This window comes from Saimiri boliviensis, chromosome 13, assembly GCF_048565385.1.
Source record: "Saimiri boliviensis isolate mSaiBol1 chromosome 13, mSaiBol1.pri, whole genome shotgun sequence".
Lineage (NCBI taxonomy): Eukaryota > Metazoa > Chordata > Mammalia > Primates > Cebidae > Saimiri > Saimiri boliviensis.
Window position 1 is genome coordinate 97,388,528 of NC_133461.1, and position 20,453 is coordinate 97,408,980.

At 55.6% G+C, this 20,453-nt stretch overlaps 2 protein-coding genes across 3 annotated transcripts; one reads left to right on the top strand and one right to left on the bottom strand.

Moving 5' to 3' along the window:
• Nucleotides 1–2,748: 2,748 nt before the first annotated feature.
• LGI3 (leucine rich repeat LGI family member 3) lies at nt 2,749–12,808 on the bottom strand. Of its 2 annotated transcripts, none has more exons than XM_010347699.3 (8): nt 12,529–12,808; nt 10,891–10,962; nt 10,054–10,125; nt 9,635–9,706; nt 9,461–9,532; nt 8,005–8,174; nt 7,661–7,825; nt 2,749–4,872 (listed from the first exon to the last, which is right to left on the bottom strand). In XM_010347699.3, exons 1-8 carry the CDS (start codon nt 12,687–12,689, stop codon nt 4,055–4,057), a joined length of 1,602 nt encoding a protein of 533 aa, XP_010346001.1. In that variant the 5' UTR covers nt 12,690–12,808; the 3' UTR covers nt 2,749–4,054. The 2 variants fall into 2 exon arrangements, with proteins under 2 accessions (XP_010346001.1, XP_039317061.1); XM_039461127.2 differs by lacking the exon at nt 12,529–12,808 and adding an exon at nt 11,859–12,516.
• Nucleotides 12,809–17,308: 4,500 nt separating this feature from the next.
• SFTPC (surfactant protein C) lies at nt 17,309–20,013 on the top strand. Its single transcript, XM_010347703.3, has 6 exons — nt 17,309–17,423; nt 18,110–18,268; nt 18,615–18,737; nt 18,969–19,079; nt 19,436–19,586; nt 19,800–20,013. The coding sequence occupies exons 1-5, from the start codon at nt 17,382–17,384 to the stop codon at nt 19,574–19,576; spliced, it is 576 nt and encodes a 191-aa protein (XP_010346005.1). The 5' UTR covers nt 17,309–17,381; the 3' UTR covers nt 19,577–19,586; nt 19,800–20,013.
• Nucleotides 20,014–20,453: the final 440 nt, after the last annotated feature.

Sequence of the window (20,453 nt, forward strand, 5' to 3'; positions counted from 1 at the left end):
GGCACACACAGAAAGCTGGGCACTCAGTGGCCGAGGGAGGAGAATGCCTCCCAACCCCCAGAAGAGTCCCCCTTGCCCACCACCCCCGCCATGGGGTTAGCAGCTGTCAAAGTGATATTTATCTTTCTACTGGGCAGTAGAGTGCCAGCATGTCTGGGAGATTCAACCTACTTTCCCTGGCAACCTCTCCCAAGCACAGGATAAGGGCCCATTTCCCATTTGAAAAAGGACAGCCCTCCCCAGGATGATGGAGGCGCCTGCTAAGACAAGAGCATGTTTAAGGAGGTGGAAGGCAGATAAGTCACCTATTTCTGGGGGCAAGGAGGCCAGATCAGAGGCTGCAGGTAAGATATGGGGCACAGGGATGCCAAGACTGAGGATGGGTGAGGAACTGTCACCCACAGACAGTTCTCTCCAAAGAGCCACCTCCTCCTCTTGTACAAAACGCGCCCTTCTCTAAGCCACCTCTGTATTCATACAGTCCTACAGACCCAGGCAAATCATAATTATGTGCTGGACACACTATACCAATGGATTTTCATATATTAATGCATTTAAATCTCATGATATATAACCCTGTCAGGGTCGGACGTGGTGGCTCACGCCTGTAATCCCAGCAGTTTGGGAGATGGAGGTTGGCAGATTATTGAGGTCAGGAGTTTGAAACCAGCCTGGCGAACATGGTAAAACCCTGTCTCTACCAAAAACATGAAAGTTAGTCAGGCGTGGGGGTGTGCTCCTGTAGTCCCAGCTACTCGTAAGGCTGAGGCAGGAGAATTAATTGAACCTGGGAGGTGGAGGTTGCAGTGAGTCAAGATTGCACTACTGCACTCCAGCCTGAGCTGGAAAAAAAACCCAAAAAACAAAAAACTAACAAACAAAAATGCCATCAGGTAGGTATCGTGATTATACCCATTTTATAAATGACAAAAACTGAGGCACAAATAGGCTAGGTAATGTGGCTGAATGTGACTAGCTGGTTTCACCCAGCTAGTAAGCCACCCAGCTAGTAAGCTGACAGAATCAGGAATCCATGTAGTGGGGTTTTATATCTGCTTCACAGAAGGAGGAATTGAAGCTCAGGGAAATCAGCTGACTTGCTTGAAATCTCACACCACGGGAAGGGACTGAGCCAGAATTCACACCCCTGTTATCCAGGCTCCAGACCCCACTGTCTCTAGTTCTCCGCCCCCCCCCCCCCCCAGGCTGGTTTGGAGCTGCTTGGGCTCTTCAGCCATGACCCAGTCCTCTGTGCCCAGCTGCTCACAGATGCTCACTGAAGACAGAGAAACGAAGGGGGTTTTGTGAGAGCTGAAAGGGGCTCGGGAGGATAAATGAAAACTTGAGACACAGAAAAGAGATTTGAGCTGCCCAGGGTCACACAGCAAGCGCCCCTGCCCAAGGATCCATCATTTCCCCCACTTCCATCTCCTGTCCCTTATACTGTCACCAACCCACACAAGGTCACAAGAGGAATCCATTTAGTCAAGCCCATGGGGGAAGAGAAGAGGGGCCACCCAGTTTGACAACACCTGTTTTGCCGTTCAGCACCAGCGTGCTGTCGTGAGACTCCATTACTTGCACTGACAACCTGAGCATTGTCCCTGCCCGGCCCCCATCTGACTGTCTCGGACTCTCTCGACTCCACTCGGAGATGTTGAGGGCCGCTGACAGCCCACCAGGCTTGGGTGTGTGCGGTGGGATGAGGTCACAGGGGATCTTCATGTAGGGCAAAGGCTCATGGGCTTGTTGAGCAGGAAGCCAAGGCATGTTCCTGAGCAGGGGAGGACAGGAGGGAAGTATGTGTTAGAAATATCAGACCGATGGCCAGGTGCAGTGGCTTCACAACTGTAATCCCAGCACTTTGGGAGGCTAAGGCGGGCGGATCACCTAAGGTCAGGAGTTCAAGACCCACCTGGCCAACATGGTGAAACCCCGTCTCTACTAAAAATACAAAAATCAACCAGATGTGGTGGTGGGCACCTGTAGACCTAGCTACTCAGGAGGCTGAGGCAGGAAAATTGCTTAAACCAGAGAGGCAGAGATTGCAGTGAGCCAAGATCGTACCATTGCACTCCAGCCTGGGCAGCAAGAGCGAAAGTCCATCTCAAAAAAAAAAAAAGAATCAGACCGAGAAGCTCGTTGGCAGGGGCTGCTGGCAAGGCACCCAAGTCAGTGGACAACGAGGAGGGTTTGGACAAAGCTTTGAGCTTGGAAAGGGCAGGACAAAAAAGTGCCCATCTAGCAAACCTTTGAGACAAAGAATGGAGAGGACTAGGTGGCTTATGAAATATGGGAGAAGGGGGACCTGGATGTCACCTAGGACTGCAAGGCACCTTAGCTGGGTGGAGGTGGCGGCAGTGACAGACATTTGTCCAGTGGAAGAACGGGGGTCAGGGGTAAAAGGAGACGAATTGCTGAGATTGTCCTTGGCCACACTGGTTGCAGTTGACCTAACAGTGGGACAGACTCAAGTCTTCCTGGGTCCCTGGACTGTAATCTCCAGGAAGGAACATGAGCTGTGAGTCAGCCCCAGGTGCTGGAGACTTGTCACACCAGCCCAGCACCTGAGTGCCATCACTGTGAACTCCTGACCCCATACCCAGCTGATGTTGGGGATGCCCACATCTCAGAAAGAAGGGAAGCAGGAGGAAGAAAGTCTGGAAACCATTGCCATGTCCCCTGTGGGCAGCAGGGCAGGCCCAGGCTCCGTTTTCAATGAAACACCTTGAAGACACTGAGAACCAGTTATGGGGAGGGAACTTTTTATTTGAAGCAAGTGAATCATAGCATTGTCCCCCAGTGCTCTAGTATCCTGCCACAAGGAGCATCACACCATCTGGGCACAGGGCAGGGCCACCCCTGCCCACTCCCTCTCCACTAGCCTGGCATCTCAGCAGACAGCAGAGGGCAGCAGAAGCTCGGCTCCTGGGGCTCCTCCCACCAGCTCCCACCCTGTCCACTGAAAGACAGTGCTCCTAGGGGGCTTCTGTAGATGAGGGGGTGCCAGGGCTGCAACATGCCCTCAGGACAGTCTCCACTCTGGGCGCCCTCACAGGTAGCTTGGGTGCTTGCAGCTCGGCCAGCTCTTGGATCCACCCAAGAGGCCTGCCCAGCTCCGGGGCCATGTCCCAAAGACAGGGTGAACCAGGGGATAGCCCCAGCCTGAGGCAGCAACAGCTCCGGGAAGAAAAGCAGAAAGGCTTTCAGTTGGGGGGTCCTCTGTCCATGGGTGAGCTGGGGTTCAGGGCTAGGAAGGAAACGCCAGGGAGAACAGAGGCAGATAGCGCTGGCAACTCCCTGGGCTGCTTCTGCTGCGGCTGTTATAGCTTTGGGCAAAGGGGCTTTGCCCCCAGGGGGCCAAGCATGCCCTCAAAAAGCTGGCACCACCATTCTCATCCTTATCAGTTGCAGGCGGGGCACGATGGGGGTGAGCAGAGGGGGTCCCCTCCAAGCAGAGAGGCAAAGTAACAGAGGCGAGCCCGGTGGGCAGTGCTGATTCTGCATGTATGCACACATGCCCTGACATGTTTATAGATGGACATGGGGTGAGGATGGGGCGTGTGAGTGTGTAATTGAATGCGTCCATCCCCATCCACATGAGCATGCAGACGGGGTGGGACAGGGCTGAGTGCACCCCAGGGAAGCAAGAGCAGGTGAACGACGCCTGGAGCACCGACAGGAAAGACCAGGGGGGCAGAAGAAGCTTGGGGAGAGGAGGATGCAGCCCCTCTCACTCCCAGCGCCCCACACCACTCATACGCATGAGACTGGGGGCACAGCGTGGGGAAGGCTGCGGAGTGGGGGGACCTGCCGGATCAGGTCACAGGAACTGGGCGCTAGGTGTCCCAGGGGTGCCTGGTGTTCACGCTGATTACAGTGATGACGCATGTCACCCTGGGCCAGTCCACAGGGTGTGCCTGCGCACACTGGGCGTGTGCGTATGCAACGGCACGGATGCAGGTGTCTTCACACAGGCAGACCTGCTGCTCACAGAGGTCCCTGCCCAGCCTCCAGCAGCCACCCTGAGGAGCCCAGAGGCCTCGGCACCTCGCTAGGCACTGAGATCCACCACAACGTGTCTGTACACCAGTGTCTGTCCCTTGAAGCTGGGGGCCAAGAGCAGCTGGGCGTCCCCAGCAGGCATGTAGCAGAAGGCCCGCGGGGCCTGCACAGCCAGCTCCTGGAACCGTACAAACTTCTGTCGCCCCTCATCCCACTGGTAGATCTGGGTGAAGGAGAAGTCGCTTCCCAGCGCCAGGTAGCGGCGGCCACCCACGAGGAAGGGCTGTAGGGCCAGCGAGCCCCGGGAGGGCAGGGCCTGCACCTCGGAGAAGCGGGTACCTTCCCAGCGCAGGATCTTGGAGTCGCCGATGTAGCGGCTGAGGCACAGGTAGCTGTCGCGGCCGGCACGAAAGTGTTTCACAGCCTGGGCATCAGGCACCTGGGTCACCTCACCCTGGGCCACAAACTGCTTCTGGGTGCGACTCCACTGATAGATGACGGGCGCCTGGGAGCTGCTGGACACGATCAGCCTCGGCTTGCCTTCACCGTCCACAAACTCCACGTCTGTGTCACGGTGCCAGGGGTGCAGCGCCTGGTGGGAGTAGAAGCCATTCTGGTGCCAGCGGTAGAGGCTGGTGGCACCCGCCTTGGAGCTGTCGGCCACGGCAAAGTACCAGTCGCCATCGATGCGGAAGGCCTCTAGGTCATTAGGCTTGCGCACGCGCTGCGGGTCAATGTCCTGCAGCTTGGTGAAGCGTGTGGTGTTGGGATCCCAGTGGTAAATGTAAGAGCCGCCAAACAGCTGGGCCACGACCACATACAGCTGGCTGTCCACCACCATCGGCTTGCAGTGCACTGCAGAGGGGGCTGTGCCAGGACAGGGGCAGGCAGCATCAGGCGGGCGGGCAGCTCCCACTCCATCCCACCCCCTCGGAGAAGGCCATCCCTTCCAACCTTGGACCAGGACCAACACTCTGTGCTATACCATTGCACCCACACGGAAGTTCATCCACTAAGCGCTCAGTGCTTTCCAATTGATTCACAGCTGATACCCAGTTTTATATCACCCTTGTTCCACCCATACCCCTAGGGTCAAATATAAGCTGACACAGCCCAAAATAGGTGTCCCTCGATATTGACTTGTTGCTTAACTTTAATGTCAGTTATTGAATTTTTATGGTGTGCAGGTAGCCACTGTGCTGAATGTAAGCACACGTTACGTCGATGAGGAATGCATCACGTTGGAAAGGACCCTGTGATTTTTGTCTGTTTCACACAGAAAGAAACTGAGGCTCAGAGAGAGCAAGTGACTTGCCCAAAGCTGCCCCACTGGCAGTGGCCAGGCAGGGAAGGGAGGAAGAATCTGAGTGGATCCACAGTGGGCAGAGAAATCTTAGGTACACCCAAGACTCCTTGCTGTTTGCATAACGGCGCATGAAAACACAACCTCCCAATAGTTCTCACTCTTGAAAGGGCTTTTATATACAAGAATGAGTGCCCATGTGCACCCATACTCACAATCAGCTTCATCGGAGCCCTTCTCGGACACCAAACACATGAAACCACGCACTGCCCACCTGTCCTGGGGTCTCCAGCTGCTGCCCAGCATCTCCACCTTGACATCCCCAACTCACCCCTCTTTCCTTCTCTCTACCACCCCGCCTTTCTCCCAAGAGAAGTTTTCGCAGAGCCTCAGACTCTGGCAGTCACTGCCTAAATCCCTTCTTTGGGCTTGGTCTGCCCTGCCCAGATGCTAATGACTCCCATGCCACCCCCCAGCTCCTGCTTGTCCCTCAGACTCTCCTGGCCTACACACCAACAGAAGCACCGTTCAGGGCTCACAACTCACATTGAGCTCCATACCCATCGCTGAGCCTGCCCTCTTCCTACTCTGTTCTTGGTTTCAGCTGTGGCTCCACTAGTCTCCCAATCCAGAAACCTGGCAGTCATCCCTAACACCTTTCTCTCCTCCACTTGCCCCTCCCTGATCAGTCCCCAGGTCCCAACAAGCTTCCCTTCTACTTTCTAATAGTGTGTGTGTAGATTGGTGTTAGTTCCTCCTTAAATCTTTGATAGACCATGGAAATTATTGGGGCCAGGAGGTTTTTTGGGGGGAAGGTGTTTTAGGTTTCCTTTTTCTTTCTTTTTTTTTTTTTTCCAACGGATTCTCACTTTGTCACTCAGGCTGGAGTGCAGGGGCATGATCTCAGCTCACTGTAACCTCTGCTGCCTGAGTTCAAGTGATTCTCCTGCCTCAGCCTCATGAGTAGCTGGGATTACAGGTGCTCACCACCACTCCCAGCTAATGTTTGTAGTTTTTTAGTAGAGATAGAGTTTTGCCATCTTGGCCAGGCTGGTCTTAAACTCCTGACATTGTGATTCACCCGCCTCCGCCTCCCAAAGTGCTGGGATTACAGGCATGAACCACTGCACCCGGCCCTTTTTTTTTTTTTTCTTTAATGCTGATTTCAAGTTCCTTGATGGAGATGGAGCAATGTAAGTTTTCTATTTCATCTTGTGTCAGTTTAACCCTCCTTTTAAATCTCTCCCTCCATCCTCACTACTACTGCCTCATGTCCAGCCTCCAGCACCCCTCTAGCAGACAGGCACATATCCCCCTACTGTTCTGCCCTTGTGTCTTGCCCCACACCTAGCCTTTTCCCATGCAAGAAGCTTTCCAAAGTGCAGACTGGGTCACACATTCTGCCCAAACCCTATCAAGGGTTCACCCACCTTGAACCTTATCCCTTGTCATACAAGCTGCTTATGATTTGCACACATTCACATACTTAGGTACCGCACATCTCCTTGACTTTGTTCACGCTTTTCCCTCTGCCAAAATACTCTTTCTATTTTTTTTTTTTTTTTTTTTTTTTTTTTTTTTTTTTTTGAGACAGAGTTTCGCTCTTGTTACCCAGGCTGGAGTGCAATGGCGCGGTCTCGGCTCACCTCAACCTCCGCCTCCTGGGTTCAGGCAATTCTCCTGCCTCAGCCTCCTGAGTAGCTGGGATTATAGGCACGTGCCACCATGCCCAGCTAATTTTTTAGATTTTTAGTAGAGATGGGGTTTCACCATGTTGACCAGGATGGTCTCGATCTCTCGACCTCGTGATCCACCCGCCTCGGCCTCCCAAAGTGCTGGGATTACAGGCTTGAGCCACCGCGCCCGGTGCTACTCTTTCTATTTTTTTAGCTCCTAGCTAAGTCTCCTCCAGCCTTCAAGACTCAGCTCAAACTCAGTAGATCCAAAACGGAGCTCCACAGTCGCTCCTGTCTCCTCCTCCTCATTTTCCAGTCCATCTGATTATCTAAGCCAGAAACCTGGGCATCGCCTCTGAGTCCTCCCTTTCTTTTCTCCTTTAAGACTCAGCTTAGATATCGCCCTACACCAAGAAGCCTTCCCTGATTGCCCAGGGTAGGCCTGTCCTTTGTGCTGCTAAGAGCATCGTGTTCACATCTCCCTTTTAACACCTGCCTAGCATATGGATGTTATCTGTGTACATATTGGCCTCCTTCCAAAAACTGGGAAGTTTTTGTGGGTAGAAGCTATGGCTCATCGATCCCTATACCTACAGGAACTCTGTGGGGTTGAACGATGAAGCCCACTCTCCCTCCCCCTGGCAAGGGCCAGCAGAGCCAGGTTGGGCGCAGGTACCTGGGATTCTATCATAGTCTCGAAGCTGCCGCTCGACATAGTCCCACTTCAGGATGGTGCAGGCACTGACACCTGGCTGGGCCAGAGCCAAATAGAGGTCGCTGGAGTAGAGGAAGGGCTCAGCCGACACTGCTGGGAAGGACAGGGTCTGGTACAGCACGAAATCTGTAGGGATGAGAGGCGTGTGACTCAAGACCAGAAGGAGAAGGGAAGGGCTGCGTGGGTGACAGTGGTTGCTTGACTGCTGCCTCTGAGTGTTGTGGGACAGGGTGGGGAGGGTTCATGCCTGTCAAGCTGCCTTGGGGTAGGCATGGACTGACACCCAAGGCAAGGGCGCCTCCTACCGGTGGTGATGCAGTCGAACTCCCGCAGGGGCAGGTCCTGGACCTTGTGCTCCTGGAAGCGGGGCGGGCTGGCGCAGTAGATGGGCGCGACGGTGGTGTTGGTGTGCGCCAGCCACTCCACCAGCCACTTCACCTTGCAGTCACAGTTGAGGGAGTTGCCCCGCAGGTCTCTTCATCATGAGGGCAGAGGAGGGGGGCACAGAGAGGGACAGGCTCTCAGGGCTCGGTCCACCCAGGCCCTCCAGGTTTCCATTAGTAGAGCTGGTCAAGGCTGCTTCGAGTCGCTCACTTGCGTCTTTGTACTGATTAGAGAAAAGTTGCCCTCTGGCTGGATGCAGCTCCACAGACACAGGCTTGGCCAGCAGTGTGGAGCCAGTTTCAGCCCTTGCTGAGCTCTTGGGCCAGGTTAGCTTTTGCAGTGTGCAACTTGCACAGCTCTATGTTGCATCCCTGTTTCTCTAAGCCTCCCACAATCCAAGGCTTTTATTTTCTTATAAATATGATAAATGAGTGTGGCTATGCTACATACTCCTATGTGCTGTATATATGCTACTATACGCCACTACTCACTCGAGGCCTTCAAACACCCCTCCCTCATTGGACTTTAATGTAGAGTCCAGTCAAACATACATTTAAAGAGCACATGTTGGCTGGGTGCAGTGGCCCACGCCTGTAATCCCAGCACTCTGGGAGGCCAAAGCAGGCGGATCATTTGAGGTCAGGAGTTCAAGACCAGCCTGCCCAACATGGTGAAACCCCATTTCTACTAATATACAAAAAAAAAAAAAATAGCCTGGCGTGGTGGCTCACACCTGTAGTCCCAACTACTCAGGATGCTCAGGCAGGAGAATCACTTGAACCTGGGAGGCAGAGGTTGCAGTGAGCTGAGATGGCACCACTGCACTCCAGCCTGGGCAACGGTGTGAGACTCTGTCTCAAAAAAAAAAAAAGCACATGTTTTTATTTATTTTTTAAGACCGTGTTTCACTCTTGCTGCCTAAGCTGGAGTGCCATGGTGTGATCTATTCTCCTGCCTCAGCCTCCCAGGTAGCCGGGATTACAGGAGCCCACCACCAGGCCTGGCAAATTATTGTATTTTTAGTAGAGATGGGGTTTCGCCATGTTGGCCAGGCTGGTCTCAAACTCTTGACCTCAGGTGATCCACCCGTCTCTGCCTCCCAAAGTGCTGGGATTACGGGCATGAGCCACCATGCCCAGCCGTAAAAAGCACATTTTTAAAACATACACACATGGCATCTCTGGGGTACTTTGAGAGAAACTCCGATTTGGAAAGCTACCATCTGTATCTAACTCCACCTCGCCTTCTCAGGCCCCAAGACCCAAGCCCTCCCAGCCTCTCAAGACCTCATGACCGTCCCAGTCCTGACTCCCATGCCACTCCCTCCAGGGATGACCCTCTGCGGCACTGTTAGAGGAGGCAGGACTTGGGCCTTACAAGTCGTTCAGGATGTCCAGGGGCCGAAAGATGTCTCTGGGCAGTGTTTGCAGGTTATTGTTGGCCAGCGAGCTGCAAGAGAGACACCTGGGTCATCTGAAGATCATGACCATGGCCAACGGCCACAGGAGAGGTGGGGCTTCAGTGTAGTATGTGAATGCGTGATGTACTCACAGGTGAGTCAAGGACTTGAGTCCTCGGAAGGTGAACTTGGATAGGGCCCAGATGTCATTGTTCTCAATGAAGCTAGGGAAAGTAAGAATGGGCCTCAGTTGTCACACAGGATGCCAGACCCCCAGCAGCACTCGCCTTATGCCTCAGCCTAGATGTCAGCCCACGTCCCCAAGACAGGTTTCCAGATGGAGTCTGGCATCATCAAACCCGTAGGGACAGGGCATCAGGTAGGGTGGAAGCAAAACGAATGAAATGACCTCCTGCTCAGGTCCTGCCATCATGGGATGCAAGAGCTATCACCTCCCATCATTTCCCCGTCCCAAAGCCTTCTCATCCACTCCCCACCCAGACCCTTGGTCCCCCACGCCTGGGGTCCCTCTCTCTTCTGCTTTCCCACGGCCCCCTTCCGTCCCACACACAGATATTGCAGGTGTGACAGTCCTGTAAAGGCGTTGTCTCCGATCAGCGTAAACTTGTTGGAGTTGAGTAACCTGCGGAGACAAAGTTGAAATTAGAGCTTTCAAGGGTGTGCCTGCTGCCCCAGCCCCCAGCCTGCTGCCTCAGCCCTGGGCTTCCCCAAGACCTGGCTGCCCTGCTGCCACCCGTAGGGACCCCATGGGGAATCTCTGGGCCACCTGGGCAACAAGACCACGTAGGAGCCTGTTCTGGCCCCAGAAGCTCCCAGAGTCCCTGTCAGCTCCTAAACGTGTGCCGAGGCAGGGCTCTGTTGTCAAGCCAGCTCCTTGTCCACCCCCATGGCATCTCCTCTCCCTGTCCCCCACCTTCATTCTATCCCACTTCAACCCCTCATGGACAAGTGTCCCTCATGGATGGCATCTTGTAGAGTTCGAGACACTCCTGCTATCCCTTTCTTTCAGCTCCCAGCTCTTTCTGTGACCCCTGATTCCTGGGATCACCTGTCTCTAAGATGACCCCACAGTGCCCACCTTGGGTACTGACCCAGGCTATTGCGCCCAATCCCCTTGGGTCTCCAGAGCAGCCAAGCCCATCCCCGATCCCCCCTGCTTGGCTTCTGTGAGCTGTCTCTAGCTCTCCTCCTGCTGCCCCTGTCTCCCATGACTCCAGGCTGCCCCACCTTTTGGGTACATCCTATCAGAACAGAAGCAAGGGACACCTACATCTTCATCTCCAGAGGCTGCTTCTGTCCACTCTCTCTCTGTCTCCCCAGCCCAGGATCTGTCCCCTGCTACCATCCCCACAGTCCCCCCAACCCTTTCCCAAGGCCCTGTCCGTACAAGAACTGCAGCAGTGGGAGGTGGGAGAATGCTCCATCCTGGATCTCTGAGAAGGCGGCACTCACCAGGGTCCTGTGGAGACACCCCAGTCAGTACTGTGGGGGCTGCAGGGACTGTGCTGAGGCAGGGAGAGGTGGACAAGGGAGGGAGTGGCTTTTGTACTCACTCGCTGTGGAAATGCCCCATTTCACCAAGCTTCCTTGGCCCCTACCTGTGTGTCTTTCCTTTCTCCTCCCAAATTCACCCCCTGCCTTTGCCATGGTCCTCCCCCTACTGCCTCTTGGGGCACCCATGGCCCCAGGCTCAGCTTCCCTCTTAGCCAAGAAAAGGTTCCATCACCCGCACCGTCGTCATCATCATCCAAACACCCACAATGTGCTGGGTGCTGTTGTGAGATGGGGCATGGGGGTGGTGGCTGGCATCCTGGTCCCCAAGGACCTCACAGCCTCTCTGGTTCCACAGACAAGGGGAGCCCCTGAGGCTGGCTGCTGCAAGTGACAGGCTGGCCAGGCTGGGTGCCGAGTGCCTGGCCAGTGGCAGGCATATGCCCCGAGCCAGGGTGCTGGGAGGGCATAGCTCATTTCCACACTGCCCTGCCTGCCACCCTCCTCCCCCATAAGGACCCCTCCTACCCCTGGTGTGACATCACAGACAGAGGCTCACATGCTCATGTAAACAACCCCCCCAAGTCCCAAGCCCAGCACACAGTAGGTCTCATTGACGCTCCTGGCAGTGATGATTCATTCTTGACGGTGAACTCCTGCTTTTCCCAGCCATGGCCGCTGAGCCTGCAAAACTGCAGAACTCGCTGCCCACTGGTGCCTGGAATCTCCAGTCCTGAGGACCCCTGCGATCCCCCTGGTCTCTACACTCTGAAGACAGGGAGCAGGGGTTCTCCTGTCGTCTCCCAGAGCTGTCATCGGCCTCCTCTCCCTCCCCACCCCCCAAGGCCAGGGCTGGACACTCACAGGGAGATGACCTCCGAGGGCAGGTTCCTGGGCACTGCCTTGGAGTCCACGCAGAAGGCGGTGTCCCTGGTGCAGGAGCAGCTGGGTGGGCAGGGGGGCGTCTTGGGGGGCCTCTTAGCGCTGACTTGCAGCATGAGGCAGAAGCCGAGCGCCGAGAGCGCCAGCAGACTCGGCCCCGGGCCCCGCCTGGCCCGCAGCCCCGCCATGCTGCCCGCGAGCTCTCCCTGGGGCCCGCGGCCGCGGCCCCCGCCCCACTGCTCCCGCAGCTGGGCCACCCCACGCAGGCTGTCACCTCCTAGCCACCGGCAGCTGCTGCGGCAGCCCGGGGCCCGCCTGTGGACTCCTCCTGCCCTCGGGCGCCGGCTGCGGTCCCCTCCCCTGCTCGCTCCCGCGATCCGGCTCGGAGAGAAGCGCGGAGCGCGGAACTGGAGCCGCAACCGGGGCTGACCGCGCCGGGTGGATGCGGACTGCGGCGCGGGCGGCGGGGGCGCGCGCGGGGCGGCGGGGGGAGGCCCGAGCCTGGGAGTCGCCAAAGGGAGGAGTGGCCGCTGTGTGCTCTACCGGGCGGTCTCTGGGGCCATCCGCGTGCGTGGCTGCGCGTAAGTGCAACCGTGTGAGCGTGTACTTGTGCCTCCGTGTGCTGGGCACGACCGCGAGCGCCGGTGCTCACCTGTCTGTGCATGGGCACATGCACACACCGCCTTCTGGAGGCGCTTCGGGGTGAGGGATCCCCCTGTGCTTCTGGGTACCTGGATTTCTTTGCAAGCGGGGGGTGGGGGGGCCACATCCCCTAGGCAGAGCCACGGGCATGTCGTTGAGTGACAGACGCATATCTAAGTTAGCAGGCAAGATTAGAAGCACAAGGGCGTCCTGGAGGAGTCTGAAGTGCGCTTCTAACTGGATTCACATGTTTTTCCACGCGCCGCTGAACAGCATGTACCTTTGTGTCAGCATGAGCTGAGAAGGGAAATGCAGCCTCTGGAGCTGGAGTGGGACTATGTGGAATTCTGGAACATTTCTTACTGCTCAGCCACAGCCTGTTGGAGCTCGGAAGGGTGTTGGATGTTTTCCAGTCCAGCCCTTTGTCTAACAAATGAGGAAATGAGGTCCCCCAAAAGAGGCTGGCTAAGCTTGCTATGCATCTAACATGTGCTCTGTACTTTCTCTACTTCATCCTCTCAATCGTTTGAGGCAGGCGATAGTAATTCCCTTTTACAGACAAGAAAAGTGAGGCCTGTCATACGGGAAGAAAAGGTATCAGCAGGGATTTCCACCCACTCTGCCCAAGTTGACCATTTACAGTCGTCCTTCTCTGTGGGACTCTTCCTAGACCAGGGGTCCTTGAGAACCTTTCGGGGAGTGTCTGAGGTCAGAACAATTTTCCTAATGTTGTTAAGACATGATTTACCCTTTTCAATTCTATTAAGCCCCACATTGAAAAGATTTCCAAAACTGTAAAGCAATGACACTCCTCTCTAATTTTTTTTTGCTTTGTAAAATAGTTATATCCATTAAAAATATAATTTAGTCATAACATATAATGGGTTTATTACTGATATTTTAAATTAATATGTAAATAAAACTTTAATTTCTCAGCAACTATCAATAGATGTTTCCCACATAAACAAAAGCTCTTTACGGTCCTCAATACTTTTTGAGAGTATTAAGGGGTCCTGAAACCAAAAAGATTGAAGACCGCTGCTCTATACCACGTTAGGTCCCCGCTGAAGAGGGATGACTGTCTGAAGAGCTCGTGGACTCAGGGCAACGGGAGGCTGGCTGTCAGCTGCCTGGGCTCCTAGTCTGGTGCCCTTTCCACATCAGTCCAGGGAATGGAGATTACTGGCTTTAAGATGCTTCCCCAGCTGTCTCCGGCCTCTGCCAGCAGGGGAGTCTCTGGTCTGAGCTTAAGTTGTGTTCTCGCAGCCAGGGATGCCCCTGCCCTTTGATGTCCACTTGCTGCCACACATCCAGCTGCCCTGCTGCCCTCCCCATGCCAGCTTGGGGAGAGGGAAGCAGTGGGGGTAGGGAGGTGGCTGGGGCAGCTGGGCAACTGTCCCCACCCGTCCCTGGCACGGCTCTGCCCAGTACACAAAGAGCAAAGTGAATCTTGTCCCAACCCCTGCAGCTGAGGGGCTGAAGGATGAAATGGGGAGGCCCATGCAGAAGGGGTGGCCACTGTGCGCTGTCCATCACCCATGGCTCTAGGAGGGGGTCAACCCAGAAATAGAGAGGGCGAGTCAACACTGTATTCTTGGCTAGTGAGAGGTGCCCGAGAGGATGAAGTGATGATGCTAATGATGACAATTGAATTTCACACCCAGGATGTCATTAAGTCCTCACAACAGTGTGGTGAGGTGGACAGCTAGGACCTGACCCATTTCACAGATGAACATACTAATGCCTAGCAAAGCAGATTGACTCCCGCTGAGTCCCAGAGCTGGCCAGTAGAAGCACTGAGACCTTCACATACTGAAAGCAAGGACTACTGACCGCTGTTGGGGTTGATCTCATTGTTGACTATCATTAAGTGTTGGCTGTTTGTGAGCTTCCTGCCCAGTGGCATGTTCAAAGAAGCCTGCGGGAAGCATGCTCCTTTTTTTTCCAGGGCCCACAGTTGGGCTGGAAGACAGAGCAACAAAAAGCACCCATGTCACCGATGAGAACATTTATGCGTGCCAAATGGCGGGTGGAAGGTGCCACAGAGAGGCTGAGGATTTCAGAGGGTACCATGAACTAGAGTGAGGTCACAGAGCAGGTGCCATTGGCTCTTGGCCTGTTTGGGTGGGTGGCATTCAGAGAGATGGAAGGCCAGAATGCAGGGTTCACGCCTGTAATCTCAGAACTTTGGGAGGTTAAAGTAGGAGGATCAGTTGAGGCCAGGAGATCAAGGCTGCAGTGAGCTATAAAACTGTGATTGTGTCACTGCACTCCAGCCTGGGTAACAGAGAGAGATCCTGTCTCTAAAATAAATAAATAAATAAATAAATAAAATTAAAATTAAACCAGAGAAGTGGAGAGGGGTTGGAGGTGGACTTTCACAGAGGGAGAAATGGCTTAAGTAAAGGCCAAAAAGTGAGAAGGCTGCAGAGAGGACTGGTATGGAGGAGGGGGAAGGTTGGCACACCCAGCTAATGACAAGAACAGACTCTTGTGTTTCCTTCTCCAAGGAACCCAAGACCTCCACCTGGTTGGTGTGAGCCCTCCAGGAAGCAGGCACCCTTCCCCAGCCCTCAAGCAAGCAAAAACGCGGGTTTAAGAAAGAAGGAGGAGAAGCAGCAGCAGCAGCAGCCACAAAGCCTGTGACAGCTACAGCCTAAGGGTAACAAGCAGGGGAGACTGAAGGCCTGAAGAGCAGAGGCTTCTTTCAAAGAAAGAGACCCCTCTTCCAGCACCCAGCGATGACGACAAGCCCCACCCACAGTGCCTGCTAAGAACAAGTTCCACATGAGGATAACACGGCCCCCCCGAGATGCCCACAGGGACCCCGAGATGCCTGCAGTGCTTGGCTCTCCCACTGGCCAGCTGCCCACCTGGCTCAGGCCCAGTACTCGTGAGTCAGCCGATCAATCTCAATGTTGCCAGGATAATGGGGGTGGGAGTGGGGGCCCTGGGGGAGGGCAGGGGTGGGCACTGCGGGAGAGCTATCTCCTACATCTGGCACCTGCACACAGCTGAGGCCGAGCTGAGAGGACACTTCTCCAGGCTCCCCCGCCTCCTGGCACCCTTCCCCTCCTTTCACTGTCCCAGGACACTCTCTGGCTGCTGGAGTCTTAGGCAAATATTTAAAGGGGCAGCTAGGGGGTGAGGAGGGTGGTGGGAGCAAACACTTCTTTCCCTTTCTCCCTTCCTTTCTCGCTTCTCAGGGGCTCTCAGCTCAGATGCCATGCTATTAGGCAACCTGGGGACTGAAGACCCTCCAGGTGGAGAGGGAACAGGGGAACTTGTCAGCTCATGACCCAAGGGCAGGGCTCAGGTGGGAAGTGGCCAGGGCAGGGGACAGGAACTGAGGTGGCATGTTAAAGGTAAAGGATAGGAGCTGGTTAGGTGTAGTAGCTCATGCCTATAATCCTAGTACTTTAGGAGGCTGAGATCACTTGAGCCCAGGAGTTCAAGACCAGCCTGGGCAACATGGCAAAAACCCAGCTCTACAAAACATATGAAAATTAGCTGGGCGTGATGGCACGTACTTGCACTCCCAGCTACTTGGGAGGCTGAGGTGGCAGGATCACCAGAGTCCAGGATGTCAAGGCTGCAGTGAGCAGTGATCTTGCTACTGCATACCCACCTGGGTAATAAAGTGAGACCCTGTCTCAAAAAAAAAAAAAAAAAAAGATAGGAGGTTAAGAGAGCAAGGCCTAGAGAGGGAGGCGTGGACTCTGCCTCAGTCACCTGAGTTTGGAGGTGAAGGGACTTCAGAGACCACCTGGCCCAAACAGTGAAAGGGAGCTGAGAGGAAGGGTGAGTCAGCCCAAAGTCATGGGCAGATGCGACCTTGTAAATATGCAGAGATGGCTTTGGGGAAAGCAGTAGGAAATAGAATGGAGAAGGAGATTGTCCCGAAAGTTGATCGTATTTGGGTGAGCAGCATTCTCACGGCAAATTTAGGATCAGAGGACGTAGAAAGGGAGTCTAGAGGGGTGGGGTGTAGACCACAGGGTGAGTGGGCTGGTTTGAAGATAAGGAGACTGGGAACCCGCCGGTGACCAGAGCCAGCTGTGTAGGGCTGTCCAGGTGGGAGAAAACAGTGTCAGACCTGGAATCTGCCATCAGCACAGTCTGCAATTGACAGACAAGCCCACAGCAAAGAAGGAAGCACTGCACATGAGTAAGAGCTTGCCACCAGTGGGGACAGAGTTTCCAGAATTAGGAAAATAATGACCGGGGGCAAGTTTGAGTTGGTACCAGATGTGTGGGAAGAGGCAAGGTGAGAAAAAGAGTGCTTGAAGTGGGAATTCAGCCCTTGCAGGGAAATGCACGTTTATGAAATACCCAAAACTGATGTCAAAGCACCTCCTGCCTTCAGTAGAGTCCCCTCGGAGTCTACAGGCGCTGTCTCCAGAACCTGCTTCCTGGAGCGCATCCCTAGGCACAGAAAAATTCTGTTGGGAAATGTGATGGTCAAACTTTGGCCACCCGAGAGGTTCAGGCTGGCAGAAGAACAAGGAAAGCCACAGGGCAGCAGGAGCAGGTGCCAGCAAGGAAGGCAGGCACGCCAACGAGATAACCACGGTGAGAGGTGCAGATGCCCCAAGGGCAAGTTTGCTCAGCTCACCCAGGTTTGCTCTTGCTGGGGCTAAGAGGACTCATGTGCCAGGGCCAAGGGTCCTTGTGGGCTCTTACAGCTGGCTTATCTGGGCTTCGGTTCTGGAGGGCCAGGAACAAACAGGCTTCAAAGCCAAGGTCTTGGCTGGCACACAGGGGGCCTGGTCCTTCACCTCTGTCCTTTCTCCCTACGGTCGCATATAAGCCCCTGGTCACACCTGGGAGAGGAGGAGAGGAGAGCATAGCGCCTGCGACAAGATGGATGTGGGCAGCAAAGAGGTCCTGATGGAGAGCCCGCCGGTGAGAGAGAGGGGAGAAAGAGAGAGAGAGAGAGAGAGAGAGAGAGAGAAAGAGAGAGAGAGAGTGTGTGTGTGTGTGTGTGTGTGTCTGTGTGTGTGTGTGACGGGCCCTGCCTCCTCTAACTTCCCGGGCCTGTTTCCTTATCCAGATCCATTCACTCAACTAACCTAGGGCTGTGATAAGTCAGCATGGGGACACCAAGACCACTAAGCCAGAGACCTTTGGGGAGCAGTTCATGGGCAGAGAGCCACTATAGGGGTTGATGGAAAGGGCTGTTTGTAGACAGCCCCAAGTAAGAAGCCATGAAATACATCAGAGGTCAGGGGACACTTCACAGAGAAAATGTCACTCCTACTTAATGGGCGTGATCACTTGGGGAACAGAGAGGGGCTGGCCATGGCTAGGATGCCAGGGGGCTGGGAGAAGCATAGGAAGAGACAGGTGAAGCAGGCTCTCTGGGGTTCCTCAAAACTAGACCCTGCTTCTCAGCTTCTATGTGTCTATGGGTTTGTTAGAATCCAGGCCGTCTCCAAGAAGCGTCCTCTGATCTCAGCCTTTCCCTGCCCATCCATCACATCGGCTGTCCAGCCCTAGGCAGCCGTGGGAGGGTGTTCAGCTTGTGCAGGGAGAGGAGGGGATACCCTCATGATCTCATGCCGGTCTCCCTGCCTGCCCCACCCTGTCAGGACTACTCTGCAGCCCCCCGGGGCCGATTTGGCATCCCCTGCTGCCCGGTGCACCTGAAACGCCTTCTTATCGTGGTGGTGGTGGTGGTCCTCGTCGTCGTGGTGATTGTGGGAGCCCTGCTCATGGGTCTCCACATGAGCCAGAAACACACGGAGATGGTGAGAGGTGTGGGATGGGGCAGTAGCGGGAACAGAACACGCTGGACAGAGGGGCTGGGTGGGAGGGGCGTTAGGAAACTGTCCAAGGGGAGTGGAGGGGAGGCAAGGGGCACAGCTAGTAGGAAAGAGGCAGGAACCAGGCGGCAACCCAGCCCAGGCTTTTCCACAAGGCCCCTGTCCTGCAGCAGGACAGCCGGCTCCGTCCAGCACCTGGTTCCACTCAACCTCCCTGAGCTCTCGGGAAAGAGGGAAGCACATCTTGAGTACAGAGGTCTCAGTATGTGGATTGGTACCACAGACTGCGTGAGAAAGGGGAAGACCAGGCAGCTCCATGCGCTTTCCCCAGGTCCTGGAGATGAGCATTGGGGCGCCGGAAGCCCAGCAACACCTGGCCCTGAGTGAGCACTTGGGTACCACTGCCACCTTCTCCATCGGCTCCACTGGCCTCGTGGTGTATGACTACCAGCGGGTGGGTATGCCCGGACCTCCTGACCCTGGGATTAATGACAAGACTCTGCTAGAGCCACCCAGCTGGGCCACTTCATCCACATCCATCTGTCCCCTCCTCCAGCCCTTTTTGCCTCAACCCCAGATTCTAGTATGACTCCTGTGCCCAACCTAAACAGAGCTGGCTAAGGATCTGGATCAGGGAGCGAGCAGGGCAGGAACCCCTGAATGATCGCCAGCATTCTGTGCCCAGCTCCTGATCACCTACAAGCCAGCCCCTGGCACCTGCTGCTACATCATGAAGATTGCTCCGGAGAGCATCCCCAGTCTGGAGGCTCTCACTAGAAAAGTCCAGAACTTCCAGGTATGTGTGTGAGTGAAAGGAGTGGGCTGTCTCCCTGCCAGGCCTGCTGGGAGGAGTGTCTGAATGGTGGCTATTATTTGTCATCCGTAAAGCACTGTTCCTCGTGGGCTCCGGCCTGACTACGCCTCTCCATACTCCCCTGCACGACTCCTTTCCTACCCACCCTGCTGCCAAGCTGCTGAGCTCAGCTGAGCCCATTCACCACCTGAGGGCTTCTGACTCCAGCTCAGTCCCCCCTTCCTGGTGAGGAAACAGAGGCTCAGAGAGATTGCCTGACATGCCTGAAGGCCCACAATAAGGGCTGCACATGGAGTAGAAACTCACTTCCCAGATTCCAAATGGAATGCTCTCTGCAGGCCAAGCCCGAAATGCCGACCTCTAAGCTGGGCCAGGCGGAGGGGCGTGATGCAGGCTCAGCACCCTCCAGAGGGGACTCGGGCTTCCTAGGCATGGCCGTGAGCACCCTGTGTGGCGAGGTGCCGCTCTACTACATCTAGAACTCCTCAGGTGAGCAGGTGTGATCCCAGGGACCCTGATCAGCAGTGGAGGAGCCCTCGGGCCACCTGCCCTGAGCAGTGAAGGAGCGCTCAGGCTGACCAGGCGCTGGGGCGTCCATTGAAGCCAGGTCATCCAGGGAGCTCAGGGGAGGGGTGGCTCATGCTAGTATTTCCCACTCCCGGGACCCTCTCTGTCCAACCTCAACCTTCCTTTGCTTCACAGGGTCAGTGGAAGCCCCAAGGGGTCGGGAAACGCCCCGAGAAAAGGGTCTTTTGCAACTTTTGCAGACGGGCAAGAAGTTGCTTCTGCCCACACCACAAGGACAGGCCCTGGAGAAATGGGAGTTTGGGGAGAGGATGGGAGTGGGCGGAGGTGGCGCCCAGGGGCCGGGGAACTCCTGCCACAACAGAATAAAGCAGCCTGATTGAAAAGCAAAGGGTCTGCTTCCATCTTCCCGCAGGACGCAGTGCTGCCCTGGCGGCGGCCGGCCAGAAAGGGAAGGGGCTTGAGGGAGCAGAGAGGGGTTTGCCATTCTTCCTCTGTCTCAGGGCGCTGGGGGACTGGGTCCACCCCGGCGGGGTAGAGGGGCTTGCCGGGGAGCCATCCACGGGCTTTCGGCGCCCTCCAGCGGCGTCTCCGGAGGAGGGAGAGACGCCGAGACAGCGAGAGACAGAGCGCAAAGAGCGAGACGCGAGAGAGCGAGGGTCCGAGAAGGGGAGCGAGGGAGACGCGGGCTGAGAGGCCGACCCGAGGCGGGGGCGAGGGGCAGGGGCGGCGCGACAAACTGACAGCGTGTCCCGCGGCGGGGCGGGGGCTCGGCCGGTCGCCCGCGGGGGACGCCGCCGCTAGAGGGCACCTCGGGAGCGGCAGCCGGCG

What these genes read in the sequence shown, in the direction of transcription:
- LGI3 (XM_039461127.2), bottom strand. Translation starts at nt 12,064, where the DNA reads ATGGCGGGGCTGCGGGCCAGGCGGGGCCCGGGGCCGAGTCTGCTGGCG. An exon ending in CCCTCGGAGGTCATCTCCCT is followed by an intron (nt 10,963 to 11,858) that starts GTGAGTGTCCAG and finishes GTGTCTCCACAG; the next exon opens with GACCCTGGTGAGTGCCGCCT. An exon ending in CTCCCACTGCTGCAGTTCTT is followed by an intron (nt 10,126 to 10,890) that starts GTACGGACAGGG and finishes TTGTCTCCGCAG; the next exon opens with GTTACTCAACTCCAACAAGT.
- SFTPC (XM_010347703.3), top strand. Translation starts at nt 17,382, where the DNA reads ATGGATGTGGGCAGCAAAGAGGTCCTGATGGAGAGCCCGCCG. An exon ending in GCCAGAAACACACGGAGATG is followed by an intron (nt 18,269 to 18,614) that starts GTGAGAGGTGTG and finishes CGCTTTCCCCAG; the next exon opens with GTCCTGGAGATGAGCATTGG. An exon ending in TGGTGTATGACTACCAGCGG is followed by an intron (nt 18,738 to 18,968) that starts GTGGGTATGCCC and finishes TTCTGTGCCCAG; the next exon opens with CTCCTGATCACCTACAAGCC.